The following is a 20,137-nucleotide window of genomic DNA, read 5'->3' on the forward strand; positions in this document are numbered from 1 at the left end:
GAGTAAAGAGAGAAGTGCTGCAGCAGCAGCAGCAGGGGCAGAGAGTGGTGCTCAGAAGTAAATCCTGTTGCACAGCTACAGCGGCACGTGCCGGCTGTCAGTGTCTCCTGCTGTTGCCTCTGGCCTGTGCCCTGTTCCCTACCTAGTCACGAGTCAGTGCGCGCACCCTCTGCTTCTCCTTCTCTGTGGCTGCACGGGAAAGGGGGTGGAGGGCAGCACGCCCTATAACTTTTTTGGTGCCCGGAGCTTGCGCCCCACCGAAGCCACCCTCGCTACACCGCTGCTTGCAGGGAGTGCTGACCCATCTTTACAAATATATAACAGGTCACTGGCCATGGGTACATGATGAGGTTTCTCTCTAGCTGATACTGCTTGCTGATGCTCACTCAGCTAAGTGATCCACTGTGCCCTACCTGCTATCTGCAGCATAGTGTACACTGTGCTCTGCTAGTGTGTCTGCACTGGACCTGCGCAGTGTGCAGTATGCAGGACAGCTGCAACGCCGAAATGAAGATTTACTATCACCCTTCATTTGATCTACTCTTTCCAGTGACTATACCATAGCTTACATACTGGCACCCCCACCCCCTACGGCACCCAAAGCTCCAGCTCCTGTCACCCCCCCCCCCCCTTCCCCACTCCCACCCCCGCCAGCTTTGATCATGCTTCAGAGTATATAGATTAAGTGTGAGAAAATACAAATGCAGACACATTCATGTGCACAGATAGATGTATTGTGCAGCTCTTTTTAATCTAATGATAATTATATCACTGCAATTCTATTGCCGGCATATATCAATCTCCACCTCAAGGGACAGGGGTTCCAAAAAGGAGCCCATCCATGCGATGTGTTCAGAGTGGTAGCGGGACTCCTGCACATGTGCAGTCTGTTGACCACACTTGCACGGCAGCCATTTCCAGGGAGGCTTCAGTAGGAACTACAGTAGGAAGTTTGTGATCTATAGCCCATAAGCTACAACAAGCTGATGCCATCTTCAGATAGCATTAGCTGTGGAGGCTAAAGTCCGGACTGCTTTGCATTCTGGAGCTTGGTAAATATCGCATCCCTCATAGAAACCTATTCTGCTATGCGGAAAAATGGAGTGTACATGACGATTTTCTCTCTAGCAGCATAGGTTTCTCTCTCTGGCCACTTCTTTGTGATATAGTGGACTGGAGCCAACAAGAAACATGGCATCCAGCGCTAAGAGGAGGGTTCTGCCCCAGGACCAGCACATGGAGGAGAATGAGGAAGATGAGGAGGTGGATTCTGATGGCATAGAGGATGAGGAGCCAAAGCACCAATTACCACCAAGTTCTCATCTTGGGTCATATTCATCATCACTTAATTTCTACAAATCTATAGGTGAAAAGGAACATTTTCACCTACTTTTGTAAAAATTAAGTTTTGGGGCCATTCATCATGAAGGTAATGTATATCTCCTGCTTACCTTTCACTCATGACCTACCCTGCATCGCCCCTACATTGCATTTAATTGAATCTCACCCAAACTCACCTAGCTGCAGGGCTCATTTTCAACACCACTGAACCCAACTGCTACAGAATGACAACATAAGGAACATCAATCTAATACTACTAGAGATCTGCTCTCATAAATTATTATGAGAAAATCGGAAAACACCTGGGCAATATTTATCATCCTCATCATCATCAATCTTTACAAAGATCTTTTCAGACTAAAGTCTGTTCTCTCTGCAAGAACTGAATATTCCCATTTCCCTAGCAGAATAAATGACTTGCTTAACTCTTCCCTGCTGTTACTTTGACTTAAAGTTTCATTTAGCAAATGTTGGTTCTGCAGCTGCTTTCAAATGTCCATACACACAAATAGAATAAATGATCAGCACATTCCGCACTCCAGCTATGTCAGCGGAAATAGTTTTATTTTTATCGAAACTTGTTAATGATGACTTATAGTAGTGTATCATTTATTATTTTTCTAGGTTAGCAGAATGGAAATACAGTAAATCTAGGCATGTCTGGCAATATTTCTCAGAGAGAGAGGTGATCCCAAGTAAAGGAACGCATGCAATATCGCATTATTTTGAGGTAGCAAGGAAGCAGGACAGTACTATGCAGAGGAATATAAACTATGGGGGGGATTCAGACCTGATCGTTGATGTGCTAAATTTTGACGATCAGTCACACAGACATGCGGGGGGACACCCAGCATAGGGCTAGCCCACCCTGCATGCCAGTCCCTGCCCCGTTGCACAAGTACAAAAGCAGCTTTTGTACTTGTAGAGTAGCTCCCCACCAGCGCAGCCCCTGCACGCTCGCAGGGAGATACTCATCACTGCTCGGGTCGCAGCGGCTGCGTGTGACGTCACGCAGCCACAGCGCCCCCCCAACGGTCCGGGCACACCTGCGCTGCCCGGACCATGCCCCCTAAACGGCATCCGCCAGCCTGCCCCCTCCCGCCCAGCGACCACCACTGCCTGTCGATCAGGCAGAGGCGATCGCAGGGCTAAGACTGCCGTCGGCTGTCTAGCATGCGCCGGCGCACTGCGGCACCAGCGTATGCGCAGTTTAGACCTGATTGCTGTTGTGCAAACACGCACAGCAGCGATCAGGTCTGAATTAGCCCCATTGTCTTGCTGCAACCACCAAAGTGATGGTCAGTCCAGCTGCAGAATTTCCGATGGTTGTGATGCCGGTGGTTATGTGACCAACACTGGAATCCCGACACTACTCAGAAGGGGTGTGGTATAAAAGATAGATAGTGTCTAGTTAGACAGTCAATAGATAGACACCATATGTTAGACAGACATTAGGTCGACAGGGTCAAAAGGTCAACATTAAAAAGGTAGACAGTACAAAAGGTCGACAGGGTCCAAAGGTCGACAGGGTCAAAAGGTCGGCATGAAAATTGTCGACATAAAAAGGTAGACACCATGTTTTTGCATTTTTGTGGTTTGTGTGGATAGTTTTATCATCTGGGACCCCCAATTGTAGAAAGGCATACCCTCGCGGGGCTCGCTTCGCTCTCCATGCCTCGGGCATGGTTTATAACCAACTCTATGCCGACGTATGAAATAGTCCATGTTACATTTAAAAAAAACATTTGTCTATCTTTTTTATCTCGACAATTTTCATGTCGACCTTTTGACCCTGTCGACCTTTTGTATTGTCTACCTTTTCCATGTCGACCTTTTGACCCTGTCGACCTAATGTCTGTTTAACATATGGTGTTTGTCTACCTAGACACTGTCTATCAACCGGATGCCACTCAGGAGACCAGTGCCAGAATACTGACAGCTGTTGTCCCGAAGCTAAGTATTGGGATTCTGGTTAGGGTTAGGGCCCGGTGTGTATGTGGGGGGGACGGGGGGAGGGGGGGAGGGTTAGGCTCTAGGGGGGTTAGCCATAGACGCCACCACCCCAAGGGTTAGACCTAGCCACCACCCCTGGAGGGTTAGGGGAGAGGGGGAATACTTACCCCCCATTGTCTTGATACCGCTGTCGGTCATGTGACCTCCACCATCCCGTCCACCGGTATTTAATACCGAACCTATTTCCCTATCACACCACAGAGTTAAGCAGAGTTTGGTAGAGCTTTCGCAGGTCAAGAGAAGTACAAGACTAATGTTAACAACAGTAGGTAGCAGTACGTTAATCTCTGTGGGCTGTTCATAAACTTCAAGCCAACATTCGTAATGCTGTCAGCAATTTGATGGCAATAAATCTGCAGCCTTGTTCAATTAGTTCAGTTGGCTTCACTGATCTAGTTTGTCTGCTTGAACCGATATAGCAACTTCAATCACATATTTATTATATTTCTAAAAAAAAAAAAAATGATACCATAGATGAGAATGTGCTGAAGGAAGTTACATTTGCTATTGTAAAAAAAGGCAGCACTGACTTTCCATTTCAGCCTTACATCACCCAGTCTTATTTTAGCTTTCCAGCACCACAGATAGATGAAGAATTCAACCCTGGACTCTAGCAGGGTGACATTCCGCCTTGTCCCGCCCCCAGCCTGAAACCTGTGATGTCACTACATCATGAGGAGGAGGCGGGTCCATCGGGACCAGGAGTAACTAGCTATGCACCCGTGAGGGTGAGGACGATCTGAGTGGCTCTGCAGCGGTGATTGGAGTGCCCTAAGAATGCTCCATGTGGCTCTCTAGGCTGCAGGGTTTATTGGGGGTGGCAGGGGAATTGGGGGGCCGCAGTAGCACAGATCGTATGGCTGCTGTGCTAATGTGCTGGTTAAAACTCTTACTCTTCGGCAATTGTGTGCTTCATACATACTGGCAGTATCTGGACCCGTATCGTTGTGATCCAGAGAGGAAGCGGGTCCACAGAAATAGCAGCCGCAGCCAGAAAATCAATACATCTACCCCTCAGCCACAAACGTGTTATTATTGTGCAAATCATAATTGCAGACAAACTGTAGATTAATTATTTGACACAACAAAGCCAAATGTCATGTTGCTGAACTTTCTAACACACATTACAACTCTGCCTAAACTATTCTAAATGATGTTCTCCTCGCATAGTGTCTCTGATAAGATAGCGGTGCCCAGAAACACAAGGACCAGTCATTAAGTGCAAAAGAAAGGTTGTGTAGGCTGCAATCAGAGTTACTCCTTCCAATTGTAACTAGATATATAGTACGCTGGGTGAGAGAGAAAACTAGTGCCTTCTCCAAATTTGTGGGGTAAGCCTTTACAGTGAGAAATAGTTATTTAACACTGGGCAACTACCCAGGACCCCACAGTTCTAGGGGCCTTCAAGCGGGAGCTGGTGGTGGTTACACAATCAGAGTGACCAAGCAGCATTCTCCACCTGCCTACCAACCAGCAACCAGACAGTGAATGGCTGTCAGCCTGCTGATTGGTGGATGACTGGAGCTATCCACCAATCCGAGTGCTGACAGCCATTCACTGTATGGAATCATGTGGAGGACCACAGGAGGGGAATGTTATGATTTTTTTTTTTTATTGGTTTTATTGGTTTGCCTGAAAGCAATTCAATTGTTGCTGCAATCGAGAGCAAGGATAATAAAGCCAGGAATCAGCGGTTCATTGGACAGGGGGAAGGGCCAATATGACGCAATTTACAAAATATGGGTCATTTTGGCCCTGTTCCCACTTCATATTATTATCTTTGTTGTGCCACAAGGATCCCATAGTGCTGTATAAAGGGGGTAGAACACACATCAGTTTACAAGGCTGATACAGACTGATACAATTTTGTGACTTTACAGTTTACATAAATACATAAAGTGTGCAATGACATAAATATATAGAGAAGACAAACAAGAGAGAGGGCTCTGCTCACAAGAGCCCACAATCTTTTGAGGATATGGGTGGACATGATAGGATGAACTTAGGACCACATGATATCAATCAGGGCCCTAGCTGGTCGATAGGGTGTCCTGGGCTGGCCCCCGCCCATGAGCATATGATGTCACATCAGAACCAAGGCTATTTCAGACAAAGTTATAATAATAATGAAAATACCACGCCAAGCTATGAGTGAATCATTGGATGCTATGAAACGTCTAGTGAGACTAGTTTACCTACATAAATCTGTACGTTACTAGTGATATTACAAAGAGATATAACTTAAAATGAAACTCTTCAGCCAGAAAATGATGACAGTAGATGGATAATCTGAGGTTTATCCTACAGCATCTGTGATTTTTACAATAAACAAGAACTTCCAGTTGCTGCATGGTGCGATTTTGAATAGAGCAGCAAAGTCCACGGGCTGCGGCTGTAATAATAGCTCATAGAAAGTTGAGATTGAATGCATGAAAAAAAGTATCTGCTTTCATGTATTCCAGTGTCGCGTACCTGCTGTTCTAATGCCCTGCGAGAGAAGCAAAAGGCACACAATCCAAAACAACGGGTAGAAAATCATATATGGTCTTTTGTAAAAGTTTTAACAGAATATAAGAAATAAGAAGTAAAAACGCAGCAGAGTTCTAGTCTTTTAACTTTTTTGGGTTTGAAGCTGACATTTACTTCGAGATGGGTATTTCTATTCTGTAGAAAAGGATCTTTGTGTTTGTGTCTATTGTTTCTATAAAATATCAAAGCAGGTAAATGTTCTAGAACGAATAGCAGGTGGGATCGTTTCCTATTGCTGGCATTTGGGATATTTTTAACTGTATAAATATAATTAGATAGATAGATAGATAGATAGATAGATAGATAGATAGATAGATAGAATTATTTAACATTCATTTTAATTTGTTAATATAAATACAAGACAAAGGCTACTCGTAAGACGATTGTTCAAATACAGATTCAGAGTACTCCCCCGTCCTTGACCTATTTTAAGAAAAACAGTTATTTATATTCAGCATGGCCTCCTCTGGGTGATGGCATTCTTCCAGAAGGGGAGACACACAAAGAAGTTTTTGGAAACATGGGAAAGCTTCATAGATACCCCGCCATGTTTCACAAAGCAGTTCATACAACAATGCTTCTGTCCTACTTTATGGTACAAACGCTCATATACTGTATTTTCAAGACTCACCAATATTTACCTTAGCGTACAATTAGTTTAAAGCAGGGTATTTACTAATTTTTAAATGCTTCAGGGTGAGAGGGATACACATTTTGTGGGTAGCACAGTTGGTGTAGTGGTTAGCAGAGCCGTAACTACGTGTGTGCCAAGTGGGCTTGGCACACAGCGCAGTTGCCCTGAGGGCGCAACGGCCAGCGGCATGTAATGAGTCAAATTGACTCATTACATGCCGCCTCTGAAGTCTCTGCGCCGTGCGCCGCGCTGTGAGGATAGAAGACATCTGCGCCGGGCAGCGGAGAAGGAGGAGGGAGGGGGAGCAGGGAGCCGCAGCAGCGCTATGTTATTGGTAGTAAGCGCCGCTACAGCATCCCCCTCTCCTTCCGTATTGGCTGCCGGGCAGCCAATACAGAAGGAGAGGGGGATGCTGCAGCGGCGCTTACTACCAATAACATAGCGCTGCTGCGGCTCCCTGCTCCCCCTCCCTCCTCCTTCTTCTCACCTCACTGCCTGCACCGAGGGAGCTGCACGAGGAGCCTGTGACTGTCAGCGGGGAGAAGGTAAGTATATCCCTCTCTCTCTCTCTCTCTCTCATTGGGCCAGATGTACTAAGCCTTGAAAAGTGATAAATATCACGGTGATAAAGTACCAGCCAATCGGCTCCTAACTGTCATTTTTCAAACACAGCCAGTGGCATGGTAGTTAGGAGCTGATTGGCTGGCAGTTTATCACTATGAAATTTATCACTTTTCAGGCTTAGTACATCTCCCTCTCTCTCTCTCTCTCTCTCTCTCTCTCTCTGGACACCGCCTGCCGCAATGTGTAAAATGGGACTGGCTGCCGCAATGTGTAAAATGGGACTGGCTGCCGCAATGTGTAAAAAATGGGACTGGCTGCCGCAATGTGTAAAATGGGACTGGCTGCCGCAATGTGTAAAAAATGGGACTGGCTGCCGCAATGTGTAAAAAATGGGACTGGCTGCCGCAAAGTGTAAAAAATGGGACTGGCTGCCGCAATGTGTAAAAAATGGGACTGGCTGCTGCAATGTGTAAAAAGGGGGTCTGGCTGCTGCAATGTGTAAAAAGGGGGACTGGCTGCCGCAATGTGTAAAAAGGGGGACTGGCTGCCGCAATGTGTAAAAAGGGGTTCTGGCTGCCGCAATGTGTAAAAAGGGGGACTGGCTGCCGCAATGTGTAAAATGGGACTGGCTGCCGCAATGTGTAAAAAGGGGGGCTGGCTGCCGCAATGTGTAAAAAGGGGTCCTGGCTGCCGCAATGTATAAAAAGGGGTCCTGGCTGCCGCAATGTGTAAAAAGGGGTCCTGGCTGCCGCAATGTGTAAAAAGGGGGCCTGGCTGCTGCAATGTGTAAAAAGGGGGACTGGCTGCCGCAATGTGTAAAAAGGGTCTATCTGCCGCAATGTGTAAAAAGGGGGACTGGCTGCCGCAATGTGTAAAAAGGGTCTATCTGCCACAATGTGTAAAAAGGGGGCCTGGCTGCCGCAATGTGTAAGAAGGGGTCCTGGCTGCCGCAATGTGTAAAAAGGGAGACTGGCTGCCGCAATGTGTAAAAAGGGGGACTGGCTGCCGCAATGTGTAAAAAGGGGGACTGGCTGCCGCAATGTGTAAAAAGGGGGACACTGTCTGCCGTAATGTGTAAAAAGGGGGACGCTGTCTGCTGTAATGTATAAAAGGGGCTCTACCTGGTGTAGTGGCGCTACTGTGCAGCGTAATTTGAATAATGTAGACTACTGTGCACCGTACTATGAATTGCTATTATTTTGTGGCCACGCCCCTTCCCCGCGAAGCCACGCCCCTATAATTGTTTTGAGCGCCTGCGGCGCGCACTGCCCATATTTTACATGGGGGGGGGGCGCCACTGTCGTTTCTTGCACACAGCGCTAAAATGCCTAGTTACGGCACTGGTGGTTAGCATTATTGCCTCACGGCCATAAGGTCATGAGTTCACTACTTATTGGGATGCTACTTGTGTGTAGTTTGTGTGTTGTCTACATACTGCATGGTTTTCCTCCAGCTGTCCCAGCATCCTCCCACATTCCAAAAATATACCGGTTCTGTGGGTCAATGGGCTTCTAACCCTACTGTGTACTGTAGGTATCCATGTGATAGCAAATATATAGTAGATTGAAAGCTCTGAAAACTGCTTGTCTCTCACCAGTCACAGCCTTAACTGAAAAACCAAACGGCCCTAAATCTAGAGATACAGTACTAGAACATTCAGACATGTATTTATGGGCATGTACATGATTGCTCTACAAGCTTCAGTAGATGTTGATTTGATTATGTGGCTTGAAGTTTGCGGCTCATGTTCGCATTCCAAGTTCGCAGTTTATGTTCATTCTCCAAATTGTATGATTGCTGCTTGCTCGTTATTCTGGTTTATGCTTTGTATTTGACATTGACATTAAATAGTAGTATTTTTATATATTGTTTATTTAAAAAACTATTTCAATCATATTTTTATATAAAGTAGTTTAACATTTTATTTAAATAAAAAAAAACTACTGTATTCAAAATTCATATTTGACTGTTCATGTTTGAGGCCTGTGAGCAGTCCCTCCGGCTCCCCTCCTCCTCAGCCAGTAGCGCATTTGTGAATAGACGCTAGTGCTGTGCCAGAGCCTACTGACCATGCGCAGGTCTCCCAGAAAAAAATGCAGTGTCCATTTTCCCTATGATTTGTGAAGCGCTGCTGCTGCCGACACTGGAATCCAGAGAGGTAAGTATTGAGGAAATGGGTGCAGGGTGTGTAGTGTGGGCCGCACTGGACCCAGAGGCCCGTGTGCACCGCTCACCCTACACCCATTATAGATATGCCATGCAGGGCTGTTTCTAGCCAATTTGGCTCCCAGTGCGAGATTTAAAAATGCGCCCCCCCATGACATAAAAAAATTTGCCCCCCACACACCTAGATTTAAAAAAAAAACTTGTGCGCGCACCCAGCAAGGGGGCGTGGCCTCATCTAAATGGGTGTGGCCTCATTTAAATGGGCATGGCCTCGTCTGAAAAGACTACCTCACAATCCAGATTTTGACCCTGCTCCAACAGATCACGACCACCACAGGAAAAAAAAATTATACCATATTAAGCCCCACACAGTAATCCCCCTGCACCATATTATGCCACACACCGCGATGCCCTTGATACATTAAATCCCCACACTACGGCAGGCAAGAGTCCCCATTTCACACATTACGGCAGGTGTCCCCATTTTACACATTGAGAGAGAGAGAGAATACTTACAGAGGCGATTACCGCTCTTCGGCCCGCCTCACCAGTCGCTCCTCACTCCGGCCTTTCCCTCTTCCTAACTTGGATCCCCCTCTGTACGCCGCTCGGGGGGGGGGGGGGGAGTTTCGTGGAGTGACGGTGTTGCATCGTGACGTAACGACGCAACCGCGTCATTCCGTGAAACTCCGCCCCCCGAGCGGGTTACTCTGGGAGAAATAGGAGGGGGAAGCAGGGAGCCACAGTTAGTGCCGTGGCGGACGCCCAGTGCGGTTGCACTGCTCGCCTGCCCCAAGAAACGGTCCTGATGCCATGGATAGTGCACTACATTAAAAAAATATATGTTCCATTTTGTTCTATATTATAATCTGGAGGCTAAAGCTCAAGGCAAATGAAATAGTGGAGGTGAGTGGGTATAGAACAGAAGTGAGTAAAGAACATGGCAGAAACAGGATGAGCCAAAGAGAAGGATGACCCGGCACTGGTCTATAGAATTTAAACAATACAAATGAAAACCAAAAATGGACAAATGCAAAATTGGGTTAATTCCCAAATATGAGTCCTAATTGGTGGTGCGCCCAGAGTCAGATAAACGTACGTTATACAAGAGGGAGAAAAAGAAGACTCTTGTGTGGGCGCACTCTTATTTTACGTGGAAAATTCCATGATATATTAGGAAAGAATAAAATAAAACATTGTTTTATTATAATCATTTAAAAACAAAGACAAAATTACCCAACAGCCAATTCAAAGTACCTGAAGAAGTAAGGAAGGAATGAGTGAAAATAGTTTAAAATGTTGTGGTCATTCTACGCAAATAGTAGTTTGAAAGGATGTAGCCACCAGTGCCGTAACTAGGCATTATAGCGTTGTGTGCAAGAAACTACAGTGGCGCCCCCCCCCCATGTAAGATAGGGACAGTGCGCGCCGTAGGCGCGTTAAAAATTTATAGGGGTGTGGCTTCACTGGGAAGGGGCGTGGCCACAAAATAATAGCAATTCATACTACGGTGCACAGTAGTCTACATTATTCAAATTACGCTGCACAGTAGCGCCACTACACCAGGTAGAGCCCCTTTAATACATTACAGCAGACAGCGTCCCCCTTTTTACACATTACAGCAGACAGTCCCCCTTTTTACACATTGCGGCAGCCAGTCCCCCTTTTTACATATTGCGGCAGCCAGGCCCCCTTTTTACACATTGCGGCAGCCAGTCCCCCTTTTTACACATTGCGGCAGCCAGGCCCCCTCTTTACACATAGCGGCAGCCAGTCCCCCTTTTTACACATTGCGGCAGCCAGTCCCCCTTTTTACACATTGCGGCAGCCAGGACCCCTTTTTACACATTGCGGCAATCATGCCCCCTTTTTACACATTGCGGCAGCCAGTCCCCCTTTTTACAGCCAGTCCCCCTTTTTACACATTGCGGCAGCCATCCCCCTTTTTACACATTGCGGCAGCCAGGCCCCCTTTTTACACATTGCGGCAGCCAGTCCCCCTTTTTACACATTGCGGCAGCCAGGACCCCTTTTTACACATTGCGGCAGCCAGGCCCCCTTTTTACACATTGCGGCAGCCAGTCCCCCTTTTTTACAGCCAGTCCCCCTTTTTACACATTGCGGCAGCCATCCCCCTTTTTACACATTGCGGCAGACGGTGACCCCCTGAGAGAGAGAGAGAGAGAGATACTTACCATCTTCCTGCTGGCAGTCAGGCTCCTCGTGCAGCTCCCTCGGTGCAGGCAGTGAGGTGAGAAGGAGGAGGAGGGAGGGGGAGCAGGGAGCCGCAGCAGCGATATGTCATTGGTAGTAAGCGCCGCTGCAGCATCCCCCTCTCCTTCCGTATTGGCTGCCCGGCGCTGCTGTGGATGCTGGGATGGAGGAACCGCATCCCAGCATCCACAGCAGCGCCGGGCAGCCAATACAGAAGGAGAGGGGGATGCTGCAGCGGCGCTTACTACCAATGACATAGCGCTGCTGCGGCTCCCTGCTCCCCCTCCCTCCTCCTCCTTCTCCGCTGCCCGGCGCTGGTCCTCTTCTCCCTCCACAGCGCGGCGCACGGCGCACACAGCAGAGGCGGCATGTAATGAGTCAATTTGACTCATTACATGCCGCTGGCCGTGCGCCCTCAGGGCAACTGCGCTGTGTGCCAAGCCCACTTGGCACACACGTAGTTACGGCCCTGCAGCAGACAGCGTCCCCCTTTTTACACATTACGGCAGACAGTGTCCCCCTTTTTACACATTACGGCAGACAGCATCCCCTTTTTACACATTACGGCAGGCAGCATCCCCTTTTTTTTTACACATAACGGCAGACAGCGTCCCCTTTTTTACACATTACAGCAGACAGCGTCCCCTTTTTACACATTACGGCAGACAGCATCCCCTTTTTTACACATTACAGCAGACAGCGTCCCTTTTTACACATTACGGCAGACAGCGTCCCCGTTTTTATACAGTACGGCAGACGGTGTCCCCCTTTATACACATTGCAGCAGCCAGCGTCCCCCTTTTTACACATTGCGGCAGCCAATCCCCCTTTTTACACATTGCGGCAGCCAGTCCCCCTTTTTACACATTGCGGCAGCCAGGACCCCTTTTTACACATTGCGGCAGCCAGGCCCCCTTTTTACACATTGCGGCAGCCAGTCCCCCTTTTTTACAGCCAGTCCCCCTTTTTACACATTGCGGCAGCCATCCCCCTTTTTACACATTGCGGCAGACGGTGACCCCCTGAGAGAGAGAGAGAGAGAGAGAGAGAGAGAGAGAGAGAGAGATACTTACCATCTTCCTGCTGGCAGTCAGGCTCCTCGTGCAGCTCCCTCGGTGCAGGCAGTGAGGTGAGAAGGAGGAGGAGGGAGGGGGAGCAGGGAGCCGCAGCAGCGATATGTCATTGGTAGTAAGCGCCGCTGCAGCATCCCCCTCTCCTTCCGTATTGGCTGCCTGGCGCTGCTGTGGATGCTGGGATGGAGGAACCGCATCCCAGCATCCACAGCAGCGCCGGGCAGCCAATACAGAAGGAGAGGGGGATGCTGCAGCGGCGCTTACTACCAATGACATAGCGCTGCTGCGGCTCCCTGCTCCCCCTCCCTCCTCCTCCTTCTCCGCTGCCCGGCGCTGGTCCTCTTCTCCCTCCACAGCGCGGCGCACGGCGCACACAGCAGAGGCGGCATGTAATGAGTCAATTTGACTCATTACATGCCGCTGGCCGTGCGCCCTCAGGGCAACTGCGCTGTGTGCCAAGCCCACTTGGCACACACGTAGTTACGGCCCTGCAGCAGACAGCGTCCCCCTTTTTACACATTACGGCAGACAGCGTCCCTCTTTTTACACATTATGGCAGACAGCATCCCCTTTTTACACATTACGGCAGGCAGCATCCCCTTTTTTTTACACATTACGGCAGACAGCGTCCCCTTTTTTACACATTACAGCAGACAGCGTCCCCTTTTTACACATTACGGCAGACACCATCCCCTTTTTTACACATTACAGCAGACAGCGTCCCTTTTTACACATTACGGCAGACAGCGTCCCCGTTTTTATACAGTACGGCAGACAGCGTCCCCCTTTTTACACATTACGGCAGACGGTGTCCCCCTTTATACACATTGCAGCAGCCAGCGTCCCCCTTTTTACACATTGCGGCAGCCAATCCCCCTTTTTACACATTACGGCAGACGGTGTCCCCCTTTTTACACATTGCGGCAGCAAGTCCCCCTTTTTACACATTACGGCAGACGGTGTCCCCCTTTTTACACATTGTGGCAGCCAGTCCCCTTTTTTACACATTACGGCAGACGGTGTCCCCCTGAGAGAGAGAGAGAGAGAGAGAGAGAGATACACTTACCATCTTCCCGCTGACAGTCAGGCTCCTCGTGCTGGCAGCTCCCTCGGTGCAGGCATCGGACAAGGAGGAGGAGGGAGGGGGACTGGAGCCACAGCAGCGCTATGTAATTGGTAGTAAGCGCCGCTGCAGCAGTCCTCTCTCCTTCCGTATAGGCTGCCCGGCGCCGCTGTGAATGCTGGGATGGAGGAACCGCATCCCAGCATTCACAGCAGCGCCGGGCAGCCTATACGGAAGGAGAGGGGAGTGCTGCAGCGGCGCTTACTACCAATGACATAGCGCTGCTGCGGCTCCAGTCCCCCTCCCTCCTCCGCTGCCCGGTGCGGCTGCTGCTCTCCTACACAGCACGGCACACAGCAGAGGCGGCATGTGATGATTACATTTGACTCATTACATGCCGCTGGCCGTTGCGCCCTCAGGGCAACTGCGCTGTGTGCCAGGCACACCTGACACACACGTAGTTACGGCCCTGGTAGCCACGATTGGTCTTGCATCCACTGAGTGTTGTAGAGGGTATGAATCAACTTGATCAGGTGATTCAAGTATAACACTAACAGCAGTATCACCACTAATCTTCTTTCATTCTTATCTATAATATCTCTCGTCTACTATATATGATCTATTGGCAACAAAATATTATATTATTGCCTTTTCCAGCATAATCTGTTACTGATGACCAGTTTTCCTACGTGTTATTGACCATTTTTTTTGGTCTTATCAATACACATTCTTCTGTACTGGTCAGGGTGAAATGGATGTAAGACCAATCGTGGCTACATCCTTTCAAACTACTATTTGCGTAGAATGACCAGAACATTTTAAACTATTTCCTTCCTTCCTTCCTTCCTTCCTTCCTTCCTTCCTTCCTTCCTTCCTTCCTTCCTTCCTTCCTTCCTTCCTTCCTTCCTTCCTTCCTTCCGTCTGTTGGGTAATTTTGTCTTTGTTTTTAAATGATTACAATAACATAATGTTTTATTTTATTCTTTCCTAATATATCATGGAATTTTCCACGTAAAATAAGAGTGCGCCCACACAAGAGTATTTTTTCTCTCCCTCTGGCATAGAAACGGGATGCGGTCAATATACCTACAATCAAAATTTCGACGGTCAAAATACCAACAACCATTGACTGACGGTCAAAATCCTGACAAGGTCAAAATCCCAACATGGTCAAAATACCGACACGTTTAAAATGTCAACAGGTCAAAAACTTTTTCATGATTTTTTCATTGAAACCGACTTGTTCATACTTTACAATCCCAGTGGACCTGGAGGGGAATATAATAGTGTGCCAAGCGCAACGAGGCACCGTGCCCGAAGCGAGCCATGCGAGGAGACGCAGTCCACTTATACGGTGTCCATGTCGACCTATGTCAACATACACAACAACAAAAACAATGCAAAACTTATGTCGACTTTTTGACCTGTCGACATTTTAAATATCGGGATTTTGACCATGTTGGGATTTTGACCTTGTCGGGATTTTGACCGTTGGTCTATTGTTGTCGGTATTTTGACCGTCAGGATTTTGATTGTAGGTATTTCATACTAAACCCGGCAGAAACATGGGTTCAGTGCCATAGCAGTTTGATAAAGCGGCCTGGGCCAGCCCCACCTGTCGCACATGTGATATCATGATGTCACAACAAGGGGGAGGGGCCACCGGGACCAGTAAAAAGCTGAGGTAGTCCCAGGTGACTTTGTGGCCGCTATCTAGGCTACAGGCGGCACTCTGCAAGCTAAATACAGGTGCTATAGAGACAGTGATGGTGTGGCCTCCTAGACCTTCTGCACTGGGCACCACTGCTCAGATACCCTAGCTACAGCTTTGCAGGTGTTTTCACCAATAAGGCTTGATTTTAGTTTGTCCAACAAAATAAATGGGCTACTGGTTTCCTAATTAACAAGCATTGTTCTTGTACTTATATTGCTGCAATACCTGTTCTGTTATTGCGATCTCAGGATAGGGCTTTAAAAATATACTCTAGTTGCAGATTGAAACTTATCTTTTTAAATACATAATGGTTTAAGTTTTCACATTGTTTTGACATTTTTTAAATAATTAAAATCTATTTTTTAATACATTTCTTTTTTACCACAGTATCAGAATTTAGAACCCAAATCCCCATTCACCCTGTTCCATTATCATTCCAGCAAAGACACTGTACATCTTTGAAACATTATGCTGCATTATTAAATAGCACCACTGGCTGCCAGGCTGCAATCAACCTTACATTAGGCTTCAAGGGCAGGGTCATAGAGCATGTACAACTGGTCGGGAAAGATGGAGGCAGTAGGTTTCCTACTTACACCCACTCATAATCATATAGTGAGTGATTGCAGGCATAATCCAGCTGTCACTGAGTCAGAATTATACTTGTTTTATACATCATCATCATTGCAGATGAACAAATCCATCATACAGAAAGTAGTAGCATTACACAGCCTACAAGGCTGATGAAGAAAACAATGTATTCTTGTACCCAGTGTCAGACTGGGGCATGCAGGGCCCACCGGGGGAATGCAGTGGTAGGGGCCCATGTTAGGGGTATGGCCAGTTTGCTGAGGGGGTGTGGCCTGCCACCTCATTGGTTTGACTAACCATTAGAGAGTGCAAGGTCTGGTCCCCTTCATAAATATACACAGTAAATTCAGCTGCTGTATGCATGACAATGTACCAGATTAATAACAGATTAATAACAGTAATGACCTGTAGAAAATACACCATAGTCCAGTATACGGTAACATATGTACAATCAGAGCCGGCGGAACCCGCTCAGCAAAGGGATGCAAAGCAGGTAGGCGCCAATGCTGGAAAGGCGCTCTCCCTGCTCTGCATTCCTTCTGCTGTGCGCTGCTGCTGCCGGCTTCCACAACGCCTCTCACACCATACAAGCAGCGGTGCCGCATCTTCTAGCCCTGCTCCGCCGCTGATGTGATCTCCTGTGCCGCTGGAGGGAGGAAGGAGGGGGGGCGGAGGGACGGGAGAGAGAGAGAGAGAGCAGAAGTTACTGCTGACTGCAGTACTACCAGGAGCCACTAGATGCCCCCATCTCCACTGAGTCATCTCACCTGCCAGGGCCCTGATCATCAGAGAGACTGCCCGGGACCCTACAGAGGAATTAGGTGAGTTTTCTTTCTATGTGTGATTATCTATCTATCTATCTATCTATCTATCTATCTATCTATCTATCTATCTATCTATCTATCTATCTATCTATCTATCTAAGAGAGTGCATCAATTTGAAACACATATTCTTACACAATAAAAAATGTTTTCCCTTATAAAAGATACATTTTACCCATTGGTCATTCACATGTATACATATTAGTACTGGAGGCTATAGAAACACTTCAGTTCATTAGTATCTGATATATTGCTCCAATGTAGTTGATAAGTTCATTTATATATAAGCATATCAGTCCGTAGCTGAGGATACCCTGGTTAAATACAAGGACTTGTGAGCACAGGGACATACCTTCTGATGAAACTGTTAGAAAGATATAACGGAGAAACATGTTAAGGACTTTCTGTACTGTGACTTGGAAAACACCTGCTTGCTCCGTTGCTGTTTCCTATGCTCCCCTTGTGTAGACGGCTAATTCAGCTTCAACTGTAATAAGGAGAGATCATAGGTACGTCGCTACAGCCGGTCTCCGCTTTCCATCTGCAAACAGCACAGACCATTCTGGCAGTGGAGAGGTGAAGCTAAGCTGTACGGTGCTACAGTAGGCCTCCGCTCTCTACCTGATACCGCAATCCCTACTGTGGCAGCGGACGGGAGAAGCTAAGCGGCTCATTGCCGAAGCGGGTCCCCGGTGAATACATTTCTCAGGCTTTGCCACTGTACAATAAACACCGGATGCAGGGACCTCACTGCCGCTATACACAGCATTTACCTCCGGACCCAGCCACCACGATTTCCATACAGGCGGTTTGCCCATACCTTCAGCCCCTGCACAGATATAGATCCAGGGCTTCTAACAGCTGGACATTACCAATACCGACCACCTAGGCTGAGTGAAGGTATAGGGAGATTGAGAACAATACAGGTAAAAGAGCAGCGGATGGTAAGAGCTAAACAGCTATGGACTGATGTGCTTATATATTAATGAACTTATCAACTACATTGGAGCAATATATCAGATACTAATGAACTGAAGTGTTTCTATAGCCTCCAGTACTAATATGTATACATGTGAATGACCAGTGGGTAAAATGTATCTTTTATAAGGGAAAACATTTTTTATCGTGTAGCAAATGTGTTTAAAATGTATGCGCTCTCTTATCTATACATACTTGTGAAATCTATATAGCGTAACTTCAGGCTATAAAGTGGGAGCAACAATTGATAATTTAACTGTCGGGTGACAAGCACATTTATCCAGGTTATATTGTTGTGTTTTGCTATAAATTTTAATTTCTTTTGCGCCTGAAACACTGTACATACACAGACATACACATGCTGTTCCGGTAACCGGTATCGGTTCTGTGTGTCTGTGTGTGTCCAATTTTAATCTATCTATCTATCTATCTATCTATCTATCTATCTATCTATCTATCTATCTATCTATCTATCTATCTTCCATCTGTATCTGTCTATATACCAATCTATCTCTATATATGTGGGAGTGGATTTCCATTATATATATATTGACAGATAATTGTGAGTGGGCACCCACTGTTGTTGGAAATGAATGCCACGGTGCCCTCCTTATGGATAATCTAGTCATGCAATGGTTCCCTGGGATGGGACTGGAATGTCTCCTTAAGAAAAAACGGCCTGCTCGGTGTTGAATTGTCAGCACACAATGCCTTCTTTTGTATCATAATACACTAAAAATTTCTATCATCAAGTCCGCTGAGCGCTGCCTGGTTTTCTTCTACAAGGATATGCCAGTCCAATTATAGGGAACCATCGCATGACTATATGTGTGTTTGTATGTATGTACTGTGTGTGTGTGTGTGTGTGTGTGTGTGTGTGTGTGTGTGTGTGTGTGTGTGTGTATATATATATATATATATATATATATATACAGATAGATAGATAGATAGAGATATATATATATATGTATTGCTCAAAGTGGGGCGGTTTACAGCAGCCACTTCGAGCACTGGCAGGTCACCTATAGCGGGAAGATTTTCTGTGGGGCCACTTGTCATCTGTAGCCCTATCCCCCTAAGCATGTTACCCATCACAGCATTCTTGCATTACAGGCAGTCTACTGGCACAACTATTAGTGCGGTCCATCCATATTGCGAGAAGAGGCTCCAAGCCCCTACCCAGCAGAAAGGGAGCTCCAGCACACATACTAGTGATGCCGCACACATCGGAGGCAAAGCGGGTCCGCGTTTGGCAGAAAGGTAAGTTAAGTTAAGCCGGGGGGACAAGGCAAGACAATTGAAGGGGTATTCAGTAGCAGTCACTATTCAGTAGCAGTCACTATTGAGTCACTATTGAGATGCGATAGCAGTGCACACACACAATACCCACTCTGCGCGGGTGGGGAGATGCGATCGCATCTCGGTTATGCAAATGCCTCTGCCTGATTGACAGGCAGAGGCATTTGCGGGGTGGTACGGGGCAGCAACGTGGCGTTGAAGGGGAGGTGGCGCGCGTTTGATTGGGCGTGGGAAACGGAGGCGTGTTCGGGGCAGCTCTGCGTCTGCCTTTGCTGCCTGGCTGCAGAGGCAGGGGGCATCCACAAATCAGCCCTGTGCTGGGCAGCACCCAGCATGCGATTTTATCATTAGCAATTTTGCAATTGGTACTATTGTGTGGCATTGCCCCACCCATTTGCGGCATGCGACTTTGGCATGCACTGTCCCTTTATTGAGTATGATAGGGAGGGCGCAAATTTATAGTTTGCAGGGGGGCGCCGAACACCCTTGCACCGGCCCTGTGTACAATGTTTAATTCAAGTGCACAGTCTGGAACCTGATCCTTAGAGCAGGAGGTGGGCCCCCAGGTAGTGGGGCCCACCGGTGGTTTCCTCTGTTCCCCTGTGGGCCAGTCCAAGCCTGCTTGTACCTTCTTATGAGACCATCCATAGATAATTAAGGCTTATATAATTGGTTGTCCTTATAACCCCTAATATATTATTCAATCTGTGCTGGTCCTAAAACTGTGCTGGTGTATATACATACAGTGGATGCTGTGATCTGCCAGTGCCGTTTGTAAGAATCGCAGTCATGGTCAGTGTGACCAGCGATGGAACCAGGGTCAGATAATGGTCACTGCGCACACCGATTATATGTATAAAACACAAGGAAACAGGCCGGCGAGTATCCCTTACATGCCTCACTGCTGTTAGCCGTGACCGTGTTGTGCAGTTGCTGGGTACGGTGTCATGCCCAGGAGGAAGATTCTATCTAGCAAGCCGATTAGGGTATGGTACTTTTTTACAGCTATCTGGTCGAATGGTCGACAGTAACCATCTTGAGGCTTATTAGGTCATCACCGCAATGTAACCAGATACAGCACAATGTCGGCATCAGAAATCTTGGCCGAAAATGCCATTTTATTATCTAAGATGCTA

The 20,137-nt window shown here is 47.3% G+C and overlaps 1 protein-coding gene across 4 annotated transcripts in view; it reads left to right on the forward strand.

Moving 5' to 3' along the window:
- The window catches only part of NECAB1 (N-terminal EF-hand calcium binding protein 1), a 771,241-nt gene that overhangs the window by 238,788 nt on the left and 512,316 nt on the right, over positions 1 to 20,137 (forward strand). For 3 of the 4 annotated variants that reach the window (XR_010177908.1, XM_063924081.1, XM_063924080.1), the window contains one exon: positions 18,816 to 18,962. The exons of the other annotated variant lie outside the window; for it this stretch is intronic. Coding sequence is in view for 2 of the 3 variants with exons in the window: in XM_063924081.1 (XP_063780151.1) it covers positions 18,816 to 18,962 (147 nt within the window). In the remaining variant the exon portion in view is untranslated. The remainder of the gene's footprint in view (positions 1 to 18,815; positions 18,963 to 20,137) is intronic. 4 annotated transcript variants of the gene reach the window in all.

This window comes from Pseudophryne corroboree, chromosome 5 (genome assembly GCF_028390025.1).
Source record: "Pseudophryne corroboree isolate aPseCor3 chromosome 5, aPseCor3.hap2, whole genome shotgun sequence".
Classification (NCBI taxonomy): domain Eukaryota; kingdom Metazoa; phylum Chordata; class Amphibia; order Anura; family Myobatrachidae; genus Pseudophryne; species Pseudophryne corroboree.